The 17,035-nt window shown below is 45.5% G+C and overlaps 2 protein-coding genes across 4 annotated transcripts; both read left to right on the top strand.

Moving 5' to 3' along the window:
* The first annotated feature begins 169 nt into the window (after positions 1-169).
* Positions 170-8,498, top strand: LOC117571788 (mediator of RNA polymerase II transcription subunit 12). Its single transcript, XM_034254147.2, has 8 exons — positions 170-869; positions 928-3,679; positions 3,741-5,466; positions 5,532-5,921; positions 5,983-6,297; positions 6,359-6,643; positions 6,711-7,017; positions 7,080-8,498. Exons 1-8 carry the CDS (start codon positions 257-259, stop codon positions 8,399-8,401), a joined length of 7,710 nt encoding a protein of 2,569 aa, XP_034110038.1. The 5' UTR covers positions 170-256; the 3' UTR covers positions 8,402-8,498.
* A 148-nt stretch (positions 8,499-8,646) lies between these two features.
* Positions 8,647-16,998, top strand: LOC117571800 (bifunctional 3'-phosphoadenosine 5'-phosphosulfate synthase). Of its 3 annotated transcripts, none has more exons than XM_034254167.2 (4): positions 8,647-8,961; positions 14,030-14,144; positions 14,705-16,230; positions 16,297-16,998. In XM_034254167.2, the coding sequence occupies exons 1-4, from the start codon at positions 8,920-8,922 to the stop codon at positions 16,501-16,503; spliced, it is 1,890 nt and encodes a 629-aa protein (XP_034110058.1). In that variant the 5' UTR covers positions 8,647-8,919; the 3' UTR covers positions 16,504-16,998. The 3 variants fall into 3 exon arrangements, with proteins under 3 accessions (XP_034110058.1, XP_034110056.1, XP_034110057.1); XM_034254165.2 differs by lacking the exon at positions 8,647-8,961 and adding an exon at positions 11,448-11,720; XM_034254166.2 differs by lacking the exon at positions 8,647-8,961 and adding an exon at positions 12,827-13,028.
* Positions 16,999-17,035: the final 37 nt, after the last annotated feature.

Below are 17,035 nucleotides of genomic sequence, written 5' to 3'. Positions count from 1 at the left end.
TATTTTATGTTTAAGAATTCAAACTGATCAATTCTGAATATATAAGAAGTGTTCACACTGGCAGCAGTGCGACCGTCTGCACATCTCTATCGATTGCCGCAACCGATTTTAAGTGTTGCAAAACAACCATTTTGAATCGATTATGGGAAACCGATAAATGTATTTTTGTTTTCGTGTTATTGTTGTGTACGAGTTGGTGAAAATTACGGAGAATTGCAAAATAATTACGAAAAAAGCGAATTAGAAAAGCTGCAAGATGCTTTCGCTGTTGCAGGAGAAGCGTCCGCTAAAGCGCACACGTCTCGGGCCGCCAGATATATATCCGCAAGACGCCAAACAACGCGAAGACGAATTGACGCCCACAAATGTGAAACATGGCTTTACAACGACGCCGCCGCTGTCCGATGAGTTTGGCACGGCGCATACTTCCAATGTAAATGCGGGCAAGGTGAGCGCGTTCTTTAGCGGTGTGCTGGCCAAAAAGGAGGAGCTAATGACGCTGCAGGACACGGTGCGCAAGAAGCAGCAAATTAATTGTAAGGACAATTTCTGGCCGGTGTCACCCCGTCGCAAATGCACTGTGGACGCATGGTTCAAGGACCTTGCCGGCAACAAGCCACTGCTCAGTCTTGCCAAACGTGCGCCTTCGTTTAACAAGAAAGAAGAAATCTTCATCACACTTTGTGAGAATCAGGTGAATATGCAACGTGCCACATGGTTCATCAAACTAAGTGCGGCCTACACACTGAGTTTTTCTGAGTCGAAGAACAAGAAGCGAAGCATTTACGATCCTGCGGCGGAATGGACGGGCAACATGATTAAGTTCATGAAAGAACTGCTGCCCAAGCTACAGGAGTACTATCAGCAATGTAAGTAGTTTTAACAAGGAAAAGCTACATGCTAAAGTAATTCTTATTAATGTTACAGCTCATGATAAGCATGGCTTGCAGGCCAATGGCAACAGCAGCTCTTCAAATAACAGTAGCACCAACACTAACACCAATGGCAACGCCATCAGCAGCAACAATAGCAACAGCACTGGCAATAACGCCGCAGGCAGCGCTACGCCTAATCTTATACCAGTGCCCAGCATGGCCAGTCCACTGCCACCCATCCACAGTCCTGCCAATGGACAGCCGGTTTCCGTGGGTGGCGTTGCCGGTGTTGGCGGCGTGCCAGGCGCGACATCAGCACCAGGCACAGCGTTGGCCACTCTGGGTGGATCTGCGGCAGCCAACGCCGTCGTGGCCAATGCTGGCGCCGTGCCGCCTGGCTCGAGCATCTCGGGCATTGGCAGCCAATTCGAAGATAGTCGCAATGCGTTGAAGTACTGGAAGTACTGCATTCAGCTAAGTAAATACATGTACGAGGAACAACTGCTGGATCGCCAAGAGTTTCTCAACTGGATACTCGATTTGCTGGACAAGATGCGCACGCAGACCAGCTTCGTTGAACCGCTGAAGAAACTGGTGCTGAGCTTTGCACTCCAATACATGCACGATTTTGTGCAGTCCGAGAGATTGTGCCGTAAAATGGCCAATATGGTGGCCAAAAAGATGGCACAGCTGCTCAACGCTGCTGTGGAGCAACAGCAACAGGCTATCGTCAAGCCACAGCCCATGGACATGGATGGAGGAGCAGAGGAGCAACTGCTGCAGCAGCCAGCTGTAGATCCCTATGAGCAGGCGCTACAGGATTACATGAATTGTCCGCATCATCGCGACATTATCTTGTACTTGAGCACCATACTTCAGGTGATTACGATAGAGTGTCCCACGGCGCTGGTTTGGAGCGGCATTGCAGCGCATCGTGCTCCTTCGTATTTGGTGGGCAGTCCTCTGGATCATTTGCCGCTGGCGCCGTCGGTGTTGCCAATGCCCACACGCTGTCCACGCACCAATCACGAACTGCGTCGTCAGCTGCGTGCTGCCGAGGCTGATATTGTGCTGCGCACACAGCATGCGGAGCAACGTTGGTTCGCCTCCAAGTGGCTGAGTGCGGGTAAGAATCATTATACCACTGTGCTGGCCACATTGGACCATCTGGACACGCATTGCTTTGAACGTATGGATCAATGCAATTCCATGGACACGCTGTATGCGCACATCTTTCCGCCACAATCATTTCAACAGCTGCGACGCCAAGAGGATGATCCCCAGCAGCCACAACAACGTCCCATTTATGAGCCCAAGCAGGACGCGGACACGGTGCGCATACTCTGCGAATGGGCCGTCTCCAGCCAGCGTTGGGGTGAGCATCGCGCAATGGTCGTGGCCATACTGCTGGACAAGCGGCAGATCGATGTGACGAGCACTCCGGCTGACATGTGCAACGACAAAGACGACAAGGATTCGTTGGCATCCGGCGCTGGCCTCATTGATGGCTTGCCCGTATTTCAGCATGTTCTTATGCACTTTTTGGACCATGATGCGCCAGTGCTAGACGAGCACAATAGCAGCGCCCAACAGCGAACCGAGTTCACGAATCTGGTGCAGCTTTTTAGTGCGCTGATTCGCCACGATGTCTTCTCGCATAATGCTTACATGCATACGCTGATTTCTCGAGGCGATTTGCTCTTAGAATCCACGCTGGTGCACAAGACAGCAACGAAGAGTTCGCCTCCGCCTCCAGCGCCGCCGCCGCCCAGTAGCAGTGCTCCACATGGCTTTGATGACGATGGTTTCGGCTCTGGAATTGGCATTGACTTCAAGCACAATGAGTTTGATGACTCCAATGTGGACGATGATCTCGACAAGTTGGTGCAGAACATCAAGGAGAAGGGCCAACAGCATGAGGCCCCCGACAGTCCAAAGATTGGCGCGCCAGGCGATGGCGATGCTGGCGGTGTCGATGCTCCGGTTAGCATCTCACGGCATTATGTGTACACCAAACACTTTCCCATACCGCAAGATGATCCCAGCATGTCCAGCTACAGCAGTGAGAGCAATCAACGCTACATACTACTCTTTGGAGTGGGCAAGGAGCGAGACGAAAAGAAACATGCGGTGAAGAAGATGTCCAAGGAGATTGGCAAATTGTTTACGAAGAAGTTTAGCATCGATGTCGCCGAGGGCGGCAAAGTGAAGAAACATTCCCGAAATGAGTTCAACTTTGAGGCGACAACGGCAAAGTGCCAGCACATGGCCTATTTTGATCAGCATGTGGTCACCGCTCAGTGTGCCGCCAATGTGCTGGAGCAACTCAATGGTTTCGCTTTGGGCAACAACAATTATTTGCCCGTGCAGGAGCATGTGGCCTTCTTGTTTGACCTTATGGAGCTGGCCTTGAATATCTACAGTCTGCTGGAGTTGTGCGATCATCTGCTCAAAGAGCTGCCGGAAGTGGAGCATCAGTTGCAGTCAAAGAAGTCGAATATGGTGCGTGGTTACACCACCTCGTTGGCACTTTATATTGTCAGCATCTTGCGACGCTACAACAGCTGTTTATTGCTTTCGCCGGAGCAAACGGTTTCGGTCTTTGAGGGTTTGTGTCGCACCATTCGGCATGTGAGCAATCCCAGCGAATGCAGCTCCGCGGAGCGTTGCATTCTCGCCTACCTCAGCGATCTGCATGAGTCGTGTGTGCTGCTCCAAGGCAAGGAGCAGTCCGCCGAGTACTATCAGCAGCTCAACTGCATTAAGCGCTTCAAGGATATTTTCAATACGCCCGAGTTGCTCAGGTAGTTCCACCACATATTTAATTTAATCAAGCTTCTCTAAGCCTCTTCTCTTTGTTTGCAGCATGGCGCCACAGGGCTACAATCCACAGCTGCTGCAGGAGCTGTTTGTGACGCCTCGACGTGGCGGCAAACTGGAACCGCATTGGTTGCGTCAGCTCCACGAATCGCCAGCGAATGTCTACAGCTTTGTGTCAAATGCAGTGATTGCTGTTTGCCGGGAAACGGACAACGAGCGCCTCAATGATGTGGCTTTGGCCTGTGCTGAGCTCACCGCCAGCTGCAATGTGCTCTCCGAGGAATGGATTGCAGCGTTGCAGAGTCTCTGCAGTGGCAGCAAAAGCCCACGCTATCCGCATTTGGGGGGACAAGTCGACATTGGCCAGGGAAAGACGCACAATGCGTTGGCCGTTTTCGTCTGCATCCTCGTTGCTCGACATTGCTTCTCACTGGCGGATTTCGTTAGCAAATTTGCGTTGCCTACACTGGCGCGTTCAGTAAGCGGCGCTGGCGGTGGCGAGTTGAGTGTGGACGCTGAAGCAGGTGCTCGGCTCACTTGTCATCTGGTGCTAAAGCTGTTCAAGACACTGGAGATACCACAACCGGGCATGTATTCGGTCAGCACGTCGCCCAATCCGTTGCATGCGGTGGGCAGCGATTTCAGCATACGTTTGAGTTGTGATCGCCATCTGCTGGTGGGTGCACACAAGACAATACCCATTGCAGCGGTGCTGGCGGTGCTTAAGGCGATACTCATTGTAGTGGACAATGCGGCGCTTAAGACGCCACTTACGGCCAGTGGAATGGGCTCGTCTGGCAGCGGCGGCGGCGCATTTGGCAGCGGCAAGCGCAGCGGTTTCAATACGCCCGTGCATCCGGGCAGCACGCCCAAGAGCAACGAACAACGGCCCGCGGATCTTAGCCAGATATTGGGCACAAGTGATCTGCAGTTGGGCAGCCTGGGCAGCGAACAGGAGTCACTGCAGCCGAGCACGGGAAACAGCCTCGCTGGCAACGAGCAAATCTCGCTGCTGGAGTTTGCGCAGGCGGTGCTCAAACAGATCTGCGCCCAGGAGCATGTGCTGGAGCGTTGTCTGAAGAATGCCGAACAGCTGTGCGACATGATTATCGATGAGATGCTGACGGCGAAGCAGGCACAGCGCGTGCTGCACATGATCTGCTATCCGGAGGCCGAGTTCAACATCATTTCGGAGCTGGATCAGCGTGCGATGATTGTGCGAATTCTCGAGCACTTGGATCAGTGGACTTTACGCATTTCCTGGCTCGACTTGCAGCTCATGTATCGTCAGTCGCTGAGTCCCAACACGGAGCTCAATGCTTGGCTCGACACGGTGGCTAGAGCTGCCATCGATGTCTTTCACATGGAGGAAGTGACGTTGCCAGGCGCTGTAAAAGCCACGCATAAACCGAAGCCATCCACCTGGCTAGTGGCGCCTTTGATTGCCAAACTGACGCCAGCGGTGCAAGGACGAATATTGCGTGTGGCTGGTCAGGTGCTCGAAAGCATGAACTACTTCTCCAAGGTGTCCAAGTCGGATTGCAACAGCTCGGGTAGCGGCGATGAGCGCGAGAAGAGCAACAGCTGCCACAGCAGCAACAGCTATGGCGGCAATGGCAGTTTGGCGGCACGCAACAAGAAGATGCCACTCAACTATCAGCCCTTTTTGGGGCTTATACTTACCTGTCTGAAAGGCCAGGACGAGTACAAGGAGAATCTGCTCGTGTCGCTCTACTCGCAGCTCTCCCAGTGCCTGCAATCCTTTGCCGAGGTAATATATAAATATTGTAATTTATCCTATTGCAAACCTTTTAATAATCTACTTTCATCCGGTAGCTGGACACGATTGGCGGCGTTGATGAGCCACAGGCGCGTGAGGAGATTCTTGATGCATTGCAGCTGCGTTTCTCGCTGGTTGGTGGCATGTTTGATGCCATCCAAAAGAACAGCACGCCCACCACAGATTGGGCTATATTGCTTGCCCAGTTGGTGTGTCAGGGCGTTGTGGATTTGAGCTGCAATCGTGAACTCTTTACAACTGTGGTCGATATGCTAGCTACATTGGTGCATTCGACACTTGTGTCCGACAGCCAAACGGATCGCGATGAGACCAAGAAACTGTATCTCAATCTGATGAAGAAACTAAAGAAGGAAATCGGCGAAAAGAACAATGCGTCCATCAGAGTAATACGTCAGCTGCTGCCGCTCTACAAGCAGCCCACAGAGGTGAGTAAAACAAAGTAGAATCAAAGTTAAAACAGTTGATAATGCTTCAATTCCTTCTCAGGTAATTGCCTGCGAGCACAATGGCATGGACAATAAGGGCAACAAGATCTGCGACATGGATAAGAAGCAGCTGCGCATCTCAGATAAGCAGCGCATCAGCGTCTGGGACATACTCGAGGGTCACAAGAATCCAGCTCCATTGTCCTGGGTGTGGTTTGGCGCTGTCAAACTGGAACGGAAACCTCTCACCTACGAGGAGGCGCATCGCAATCTGAAATACCATACGCACAGTCTTGTCAAGCCGAGCAGTTACTACTACGAGCCATTGCCTTTGGCTCCCGAGGACATTGAGCCGGTGCCCGAGAAGATTTGCATTGTAAGTGAAGAAAGCGTAAAAAACTATTTAGCAGCTATTAAAGTGTATAATTCCTTTATAGAAGGATGAGATTATGAAGGCGGATACGCCGTCTTCAGTGGATCAATCGCCCAGTGCGGTGGTGGGCACTGGACGTGGACGCGGCAAGGGCACCACAACGCGCAAACGTAAGCCTAAGAATCCCAAGACGCCGCCAGTGGTTAATACGCAACAACAGCAGCCACAGTTAGCACCGCAACCACAACAGCCGCCAAATGCACAGCAGCAACAACAAATGCAACAGCAGCAGCACATGCAGCAGCAGATGCAGCCCAACCAAATGGGTCAGATGCCCATGAATATGCAGGTGAGTAAAGTCATTTAAATAATGCATTTATTAGTGCACAAGCTAACAAACTTTCACACTACCTTAGCAAATGAACATGCAGCAGTTTGGACCGAATGCCATGATGCAGCAACAGAATGCAATGATGCAGCAGCAGCAACAACAGCAGCAGCAAATGCAACAAATGGCACCGAATCAAATGCAACAACAGCTTAATGTGGGCGGCAATGGGCAGCCGAATGCGCAGATGAACTTTATGCAAGGACCCGGACCAGGCGGACCACAAGGCATGCCGGGACAACAGCAACCACAGCAGCAGTGGCACAATGCACCGCAGCAGCAGCAACAGCCGCAGCAGCATCACAATCAGTATCAGTATCAGCAAAATATGCAGAGTAAGTATCTTAACCAATTGCAATTAAAAGCATCAATTGATTATATTGTTGCTCTCTTCTAGTGAATCGTATTGAGCGCCCACCGTTGACTACGAACTCGAAGCAAGCATTGTCGCAGATGCTGCGCCAACGACAGCCTGGTTCCTTCCAGCAGCAGCAGCAACAACAGCCACCCGGTGGCTTTAATCCCATGCAGCAGCAGGCACAGCAGCAACAGGTGCCGCAACAACAGCAAATGAATGCGCAGCAAATGCGACAACAACAGCAGATGAATGCCCAGCAGAATCCGCAAGCAGCAGCTGCCTTCAATGCCATGCAACAGCAGCAGCCCAATGTGCAGCAACAACAGCAAATGAATCCCAATCAGTTGCAACAGCAGCAGCAACAACAACAGCAGCAACAGCAATTTATGCGCGGCAACATGCGTGCTATGGCACCCAATCAAATGGGCGGCATGAATATGCCCGGCGGCATGGGTCAGGGCATGCCACAGAATCCGATGATGCAGCAGCAGCAGATGGGTCAGGGCATGGTGGGCATGGTCAATCCAAATGGAAATCCCTTGATGCAAGGCGGCGGCGCTGGTGGCAATGGCGGAGTTGGAGTCGGCGTGGGCGTTGGTGTCGGCGCTGGCGGCAACAATCCCAACATGGGCATGGGCGGCATGCCGCAGCAGGGCATGATTCAGCAGCAGCAACAGTTCCAAAACTTCCAGAATCAGTATCAACAGCAGCAACAACAGCCGGGCATGCAGCAGCAGGCAGGCGGTGCTGGCGGAGTCGGTGTTGGTGTTGGCGTGGGCATGGCTCCCAATCAACAGCAGCAACAGCAAGGTGGCCTGATGGGCAATTTCAATCCGCAGATGCAGCAGGCGCAACGCAACAATCCCGACTTTATGGCTGCCGCAGTGGCGGCTCAGCAGCAACAGCAGCAGCAGCAACAACGTGGAGTACCCGGTGGCATGATGGCCGGCAATCGTGGCCAGTATATGAATCAAGCACCGAATGTAACGATGACAAACATGATGGGACCTGGACCCGGTGGTGTTGGTGTCGGCCAGGTGCCGCCCTATGCACGCCAGCAACCCACGGGCGGCGGCAAACCCGGTGTGTTGCCAACGCAACAACAATTCCAGCAGCAACAACAGCTGCGTCACCAGATGATGCAAATGCAAGGCATGGGCGGCGGTGGCATGGGTGGCGGACCACAGGCCGGCGGTGGTGCCGGAGCTGGTGGTGGCGGCGGAATGGTCCAGCAGCAGCAGCAGACCATGAATCAACAGCAAACGCCTAATCTGGTAGCGCAGCTGCAGCGCCAAATGCCCAATCAGCCGAATATGATGGGCCAGCAGCAACAGTATCAGCATCAACCGCCACCCTATTAGATAACATATACATAGTTCTAGTAATTTAAGGCTTGCTCTAATTGTGTACCAATATTTATGAATGCTAATTGCAATAAATTGTAATTTTATTTTCAAATCATTGTTTTTTTTGCGCGCTGCGGTGCTGCCAACTTTTCTAAATGCTTTACAAAGCGATTTGTTATCGATAACCTGATTATCCGCATTGCAATCAGCTGTTTGGCAAATCGTGTGTGTGCCTCTGCACATGAGTGTGTGTGTTGTGTGTGCTAAATAAATCTCAATTTTTTTATAGCAGCTTAAGTTTCGTTAGTTTAATTAGTTCTAAGCTCAAAGTTAATAAGTGCAATAAACGCAGTTCCTACATGACCCCCACTTCGCGAAGTTTAAACATTTCATTCATTTTAACGCGTAGCATCTGAAACAAAAAATAAAAAAAAAGTTTAGAATAAAACCAATCATCGTTGCTCATTCGCCAGTGGAAATATCAGTATTGTTTGCATTAGCAAAGTAGGTGGACGTATTTGATTAAACTCGTCATGAATGAAGCACCTGAGCACAGTAAAAAGCGGCAAAAGACGGTGAGTATTTCGACTATGTATTTACATATGTACATACAATATGTATGTACATATGTATGTATGTATGTGTTTTATTTATCGATAATGCAGCTGGAAGCTTCTTGCAGCACAACTGCCCCAAAATATTTGTACAAATGTGTCAAGAAAATTCGGTGACACGGTCATGGAACCCCAAGTGTAAAGAGTGCACAGGTTATTTAAACAGCTGTTAGAGTTTTCAACATAAATTCTATTTAAACTTTTTTTTTATTCATAAAAACATTTCCTCACAATAATATGCCTGAAGTTATGTATGGAACTACCATATTTCATATTTGAAAGGGAAAAGCCAATTTGTGACTTAATTTCACTTTATATTCTACCGTATCGCTATCTTATCTATCATTAGCAACGTGCCTCGCCCACTGACCCACACAGTATAGTATGGACAGTGTTTCTAATGCTGCTAAAATGGCCCACATAGATAAGAAACTGTAGAATATAATCAGGCAACTGGAATATTGCAACAAATTAGCTTATCAAGGTTTATATACCTACTTAGTATTTTATATTAATTGCTGAGCTCACAAAACACAAAACAATTTCCTTGGCAATGCGAAAATGTTGAGGAAATTTAAATAAAATGATTAAGCGGCATTTTATAAGTTGTGCCAACAAAGAAGTTGCAATTTCAAAAACATTTGTTGAATTGCAAATCTGATATTATATTATTTACTTGTCATTATTATTTAATACAATTTTCTATACTTTATGTATATACATATTTTCAGAAAATTACAAAATTGCTTAGGCAACAAGAAAGGTCGTAAATACGACTCATAAATTTTTATTTATATTCTCTGGTGAGCAACGAAATTCTACTTTTAATAACAGTGAATTAACAGTATGTTAACAGCGGCTGCTAAAATGTTTATGATTCATATATTGACATTTGTATTTAACACATTTCACCGCTAAACATCGCAATTCTTATTATGGAAATTTCAATATTAGTTCCAAGGCTGTGTCTCTGCAACAAATGTAAGTTTTTTGGTCCAATGATTTGGCCATAGATAAGGTAAATGTTATGGCTTATCTTATGCAATGCGGCAGTGAAGCAGTCAACAGGTTTTTGTTTTGTTGTAAGCTTGTTTATTACATACACACTTGTATGCGATGTTATTGCAACCGCAGTAAAACTAGTTGAAATTGAAAAGAAAGTCAAACTATGTTTTGGGCCATGCTAACGAATTGTAAACAAGTTGAAATACTCATACGAGTATCTCAGTCACACTTCAGATCTGTTGATGTTGATGTTGCTGTTGTTTTGTTTTGGCTTAAAACTTGGTCACTACAGAGTTGAATGACCACGTTAATAAGCGCAGATGTTGGTCAAGAAATATGGGTTTCTGTTGTTACTTGGCGACTAATTGTTTTTTGCCATCCATGAGTACTCAAATGTGTGTCGACGACAACAAACGAATACCATTCACTTTTTACAATCTTTGCAATCTACTTGGTTCTTTTAATCTCTGTTAAAAGATAATATTCATATTTTTGCCATAGTTATCTAGTTAATTCTAGTGTCAAGTCTCTTGACATACCCTCTAACAATACTATATGTGTTTATTGCTAGGCTCGTTTCTTTTTCTTATATAAACTCACAGCATTATTTTATGGCTTTGTTTTGCAGTCGTTACATTACAAATGACTTTACTACATGACTTTCAAAATGTACAAATGTAAAACATAGAGTAATTACATACATTTAGTGACATTGGCTGCAAATTCCAACACGATCTTGAAGTGTTTTTCAATTTTGTGTTTTTCTGCAACTCATTTGTCATTGTAGATTATAATCAAACTATGTATCTAGAAGAATATAATCAGCTTATGTATCTAGAAGATACTTTATCTAAACCGTAATGAAGCTTACGCTCATTGCAAACAGCACCTGATAATAAAGTTGACAATTATTATATGATGTTAGTTTTACTCAGAATTTTGCTAAAAGTTCTGTCAAGTTTTAATACTATTTTTGGAAGATAAGCTAATTTATTAATCATACCCCCCCAAGGGGTTCTAATCTTTTTCTTTTATTTGTAGTATAGCGTACTTATCTATAATGAATTCTTAATGGGCCATAATCAAGATAATAACTTTTATAGTGGCAATTAATCATTAGATAGCTGCTTGAATAGAATTGAAAATTACTTTGTCATATTTCATAAACTTTAATTAAAAGAAGCATCATCTCAAACTTTAATTATTTTGTATAAAAATATTGCAAAATTCAATGAAAGATTTCCTTTTGCTTTAGCAAATTGTCAACTCGCTATTAACTCGGCTCCTCCCTCTTTCTGTCTGTCCATCGTCTGCTGTCCTCTTTGCTCTTTTGGCCACAATTTTTTTGCTGCATTTAACGCACGAATCGGCCAACAAATTTCAGTTGCAGTCGCGAGCTTCGTCGTGAAAGTTCAGCGGGTTTTTATTATTTTGCGGCCACTTCTCGGCTTGGGTCCGGGCAACTCCAAAAAAAAACTCTCACTTGTTTAATTATCAAAGTCTCTCATTGTTGTTGACGCGTTGCCTGTTGACTGTTGCGCTTTCTTTTTGTGCGATATTTGTTTATATACCACAAATTTGGTTTTTCTTTTTCGGGAATAATAATGTTTACAAAACGCGCCAATCTCCTTAGTAATAACAATAATAATAATAACAACGGCCACAGCAACAGCAACAAATGCTGTTTGTTAAACCATGAAAAGTGCAGTGATTTGGTGAGTTTTCTTCTCATTCCAATGTAAACAAACTCAGCTCACATCGTGCCGAAATTCACTTTAAAAACAGTTCATGACATTGAACTCTCTCAAGATATTCCCTCTTCAAGTATTTTGTATACATATTCGAGTGATATTTTGTTTAGATTCTTGATAAATCAATGCCGAACTTTCTGATATACAAGGTTTTTCTTTTAGCATACCTTTTGAAAAGTTGTGCAATAATTCCATCTGTGGAAGTATTTCCTATCCAATCTTAAAGTTTATTTTTAGTGGCATTTAAGTTGCAATGCATCAAGTTTGACTCCCATTTCCTTAAAGCTATAAAACCTGATTGGCCTGACGACGACTCCATCACATAATAATAATGATTAAATACATAGATACCAGTAAAACATTTCGTGACTACATCGATATACACTAACTCTCAATTTGCAAGTGTATTTGATATTCGCCTAGCTGTTGATAACATTTCTTTTATATTATTATTTTATGTCATTGCAATCAATTTGAATCGCAACATTAATTTATAAGGGGAGAAATTTGCTATATCAATTCGTTTTCTATTTATTAAATTAATTTGATAGTCTTTAAAATTTATTTACAGCATTTTGTTATATTTTTTCCCCACATCCAGTTTTCGGTTGTTTCTTTGTGTTGAAAATCAATTGTTGTTTATTTAATCAGCTGGTTTAGCGGATTTTAAACAGGTGACAAGAAGAATTCCTTGATAATCCATTTACGTCGCAAGATGAAAATAATATTAGAATAATCTAAAAAAAGCATGCGAAAAGAAAAGAAAAAATGTAAACACAATGCGAAAAGATTGTCCAGACACACATAACACAGTACAGTACAAAGATGACAACCACAAATACAGTTTAAAGATAGAAAACGATCCGTAAAACCAGCTGGAGCACAGCTCAAGCGCCACAAGACAAGAAGGTTTCGCTCAGACTCTCTAAATACAAATATATGTCTCTCTCTCTCTCTCTCGCTCACACTCACTCACGCTCTGCTCCTCTCTCTTAGCTTGGCTTCCGCTCTTATAGATGAGGCCGCCATATAATAGGGTAAATATTATTGAAACTTTCAGTTCGCTTTCAACTCTCGTTGCGGGAGAATCAACGTCAACGTTTTAGCTTCGCCTTTGCATTTCTTTACGCTCTGCGCTGTATTTGTTTCTCCAGTCAAACGTGCCAAAATTGTCTTTTATTCAGTGCAAAATAAATAAATAAAACATTCCGTTTAGCAATAAGCACAATGCCCAATCCACCAATTGGCTTCTATCCGCACATCAAGAGGAGGGTACGACCATACACCAAAATAACAAATGTCACATGCCTTTAACTTCAGCGAAGTTGGGCAAAAGACGCTTAAATCAAAAAATAACCGTCTAAGCGCGACGATTTCAAGTGTTCCTTGACCCAAATAGCACATTATTAGAACAGCTTTCAAATGAAACTCGACTGTGTTTTTGCCCTGTAAAAAAATTCATAATTGAGAAATTTAAAAAAATACCGCTGAATTCAAATTATTAAAAATATATGTTATAATCATTTCAATATTACGTGGTTAATATGTTTTTTTTAAGAGAATCTGAGATAACAATTAATATATAGATATATATAATTTGTTTTTGGGAATCTTTAATTTTCATATTATTACATTAATTTCGTTTGAAGCTGTGCTTTCTTAACTCTTAATCAATTTTTTTGGAATAATGTGATATCATCTTGCGTGATCTGATTTTCATTTACATATTAATAAAGATTGCTGACTATAATGTTGAATAACTATTTATTTTCGAATCACAATCACGCTTCATATTTGCTTTGTTTCTATATCGCTTAATAATCATTTAATTTCTATTATAACGTGTAATAATCATTATATTTCCATAACTCACAACTTTTTACCATGACCCTATCTCGCTTTTTTCGTTCTATTGTATACTGTAAATGGGATATGATTATCTCATGCTCCCTTGGGGTAATGCCATTTGCGATCTTTCACACACGAGTTGGCGTCGTCAAAAGGGTCAACAAACTGTGTCGATTCAGCAAATCTCGAATAGCACTAACGTTTTTTTGCTCGCTCGCATCGCTTTAGGGTCAAAAGCGTCAGGTCCAAAGCCCCTAAATCGACCCGTAGGCACTTCTTGTCATCTCTCGATGAATATTCATTTATGTTAATATCGAAATCGAACCGTGGCAGCAGCAGCAGCGGCAAAGCAAACAGCATCAGCAAAGAATCTCGTTTGGCTCTTCTGATTTTATTTTCTTTTCGTTTCCATCTATTTTTTGCAGTGCCTTCAAGTGGCAACCAATGTGACGGAACAGAAGCATCATGTTACCCGCGAAACGCGTGGTAAGAATCTGGGTCTCTGTCGGGGCTTTCGAGGCTGCACTGTCTGGCTAACGGGTGAGTACCATCGACAGACAGATATAATTGATAGTTTCAGATCTCTCTCAATTTCTCGTGTTAGTTATGATTTAAGGCCGCGTTCTGAAATTTCGCAATCGCCTCTATCTCTGTTATTAAGTTAGGTAGAGTTATGAAATTTGTTATACACATGGTCAGTTACTTAACTAATGTGGTATGGAAAACATTATGCGTCAATTACTTAAGGTTTCGTTAAAATTTTGTTTATAGTCAAAGAAGAAAACAACAAATGTGGATAAGATTGGCAGCAATAATTGTTTTGATACGAATAGTTTGCCAATAAAGAAGAGAAACATAAACTTACCGAACTTTTTTAAAGATTAGAGAAACATAGTGCAATCTCTATCATAATCGAAGAATTCATGGAATTTGAAATTGTTAATTTCTGGAATTTGGAATAACGATATCGAATCTTCAGGGAATCTTAGTTTTAGTGGAAAAAGTATAGATGAAAACCATTCTTATTATTTCTTGAATTAATTTAAAATAATATTAAGTATAATCGTCTAAAAAACAACTATTCTTATTCCCTTTTCTAGGTCTCAGTGGCGCTGGCAAGACATCGATTGCCTTCGAGCTGGAGGCTTACCTCGTCTCCCGTGGCATTCCCGCTTATGGCCTGGATGGCGACAACATACGTACGGGTCTCAACAAGAATCTTAGCTTCACGCCCGCGGATCGCGAGGAGAACATTCGTCGTGTGGGCGAGGTGGCAAAGTTGTTTGCGGACAGTGGCGTTGTGGCCATCTGCAGCTTCGTGTCGCCCTTTGCCGATGATCGCGAGATGGCACGCAAGATACACAAGGATGCCGGTCTGAAGTTTTACGAGATTTTTGTGGACACGCCTTTGGATGTGTGCGAAACGCGTGATGTCAAGGGATTGTATAAGAAAGCGCGCGAGGGCGTCATCAAGGGTTTCACGGGTATCACGCAGGAGTATGAGCGTCCCCAGCATCCGGAGCTGGTGGTCAACACCGATGGCTATACGGTGCGCGAGTCGACGCAGCTCCTGGTGACGCTGCTGGAGCAGGAGGGAATTATACCGCGCTCGCTACGCGATGTGGATCAGCTGCCCGAGCTGTATCCGAGTGAAGCAAGCGAGGCGGACGCACTGCGACACGAGGCCAAGTCGCTGCAAGCACTCGAGATCAGCACTGTGGAGCTGCAATGGGTGCAGGTGCTCTCCGAGGGTTGGGCTTATCCCTTGCGTGGCTTTATGCGCGAGGATGAGTATCTCCAAACGCTGCACTTTAATACGCTGCAGAGCGGCCTGGATGTCTCCTATCGCGAGAACCACTCGGTGCCCATTGTGCTGAGCGCCAGTGCCGAGGACAAGCAGCGACTCGAGGATGCCTCTGCTTTGACGCTCAACTACGAGGGTCAAGCGGTGGCTATTCTGCGTCGCCCCGAGTTCTACTATCAGCGCAAGGAGGAGCGTCTCGCTCGTCAGTTTGGCACCAGCAATCCGCAGCATCCGTACAGCAAACAGGTGCTGGAGTCGGGCGAGTATCTGGTGGGTGGTGAACTGGCCGTGATTGAGCGCATTCGCTGGCGCGATGGTCTCGATCAGTATCGCCTGACGCCCAACGAGCTGCGCAGTCGCTTCAAGGAGTTGAATGCGGATGCCATATTTGCCTTCCAGCTGCGCAATCCCATACACAATGGTCATGCGCTGCTCATGCAGGACACGAAGCGTCAGCTGCTGGAACGTGGATTCAAGCAGCCAGTGCTGCTGTTGCATCCACTTGGCGGATGGACCAAGGACGACGATGTGCCGCTGCAGGTGCGCATGGCTCAGCATCAGGCGGTGCTCGATGCTGGTGTGCTGCGACGTGAAGACACGGTGTTGGCCATCTTCCCATCGCCCATGATGTACGCTGGTCCCACAGAGGTGCAGTGGCATGCCAAGGCACGCATGAATGCGGGCGCCAACTTTTATATTGTGGGTCGCGATCCCGCTGGCATGCCGCATCCCGATAAGCAGGCCTATCCCGATGGCAACCTCTACGATGCCACGCACGGTGCTCGAGTGCTCAAGATGGCCCAAGGACTAGACAGCATGGAGGTTAGATAATGATTTGCTTACTTCCCTTAGATCATATGATTAAACTCTGCTCTTCACTTGATATAGATTTTGCCTTTCCGCGTGGCTGCCTACGACAAGACTGCCAGTCGCATGGCCTTCTTTGAGCCGCAGCGCAAGGATGACTTCGACTTCATTTCGGGTACCAAGATGCGAACGCTGGCCAAGACCGGAGCCAGTCCGCCCGATGGCTTCATGGAGCCGCAGGCGTGGAAAATACTCGCCACCTACTATCAGAATCTGCCGCAGGCGTAACAAACAGCAGCGCGCGAAGCGGCAAAGAGAAATTGTGCAATCCGTCGGACGTGATCAAGGGTAGCCCAACAGCACAACGCTTAGCTATAACAACTATGTACTACTGCATCGAATCCCTCGACACAGATCTATCTATCTATCCAATATACATATATGTATATGTATCCAATCCCCATGTTCAGCGTGTGTGTATTGTTGCGAGTGTGTGTGCGTGTGTATTGTTTATTATGTTTAGTATGTTGTGCTCTCAATTCCAATTCATTGTTGAACTACAGTCTAACTTGTCCAACTGCTCCAGAAATGCAGCTAGCATCGACTGAGGTGCACCTATGCTAGATTATACTGTATGACAATTATTAATTGTATCTACATTTTAGCTTAACCAATTCTCTGTTTATCCTAAGACCAACAATTTGTCGTTTTATGCAATGCAATTTTTCTACTTAAGCATTTACTTAATTACTATCTCAATTATATTTTCACTAAGATAAAACAGCTGTGGACTTTTATTTTCAATTAGGAACGAAAACTA

The sequence above is a fragment of the Drosophila albomicans genome, chromosome 3, assembly GCF_009650485.2.
Source record: "Drosophila albomicans strain 15112-1751.03 chromosome 3, ASM965048v2, whole genome shotgun sequence".
Classification (NCBI taxonomy): Eukaryota; Metazoa; Arthropoda; class Insecta; order Diptera; family Drosophilidae; genus Drosophila; species Drosophila albomicans.
The sequence above is the reverse complement of the archived record's forward strand: the minus strand, read 5'-3'. Positions and strand labels throughout refer to the sequence as shown.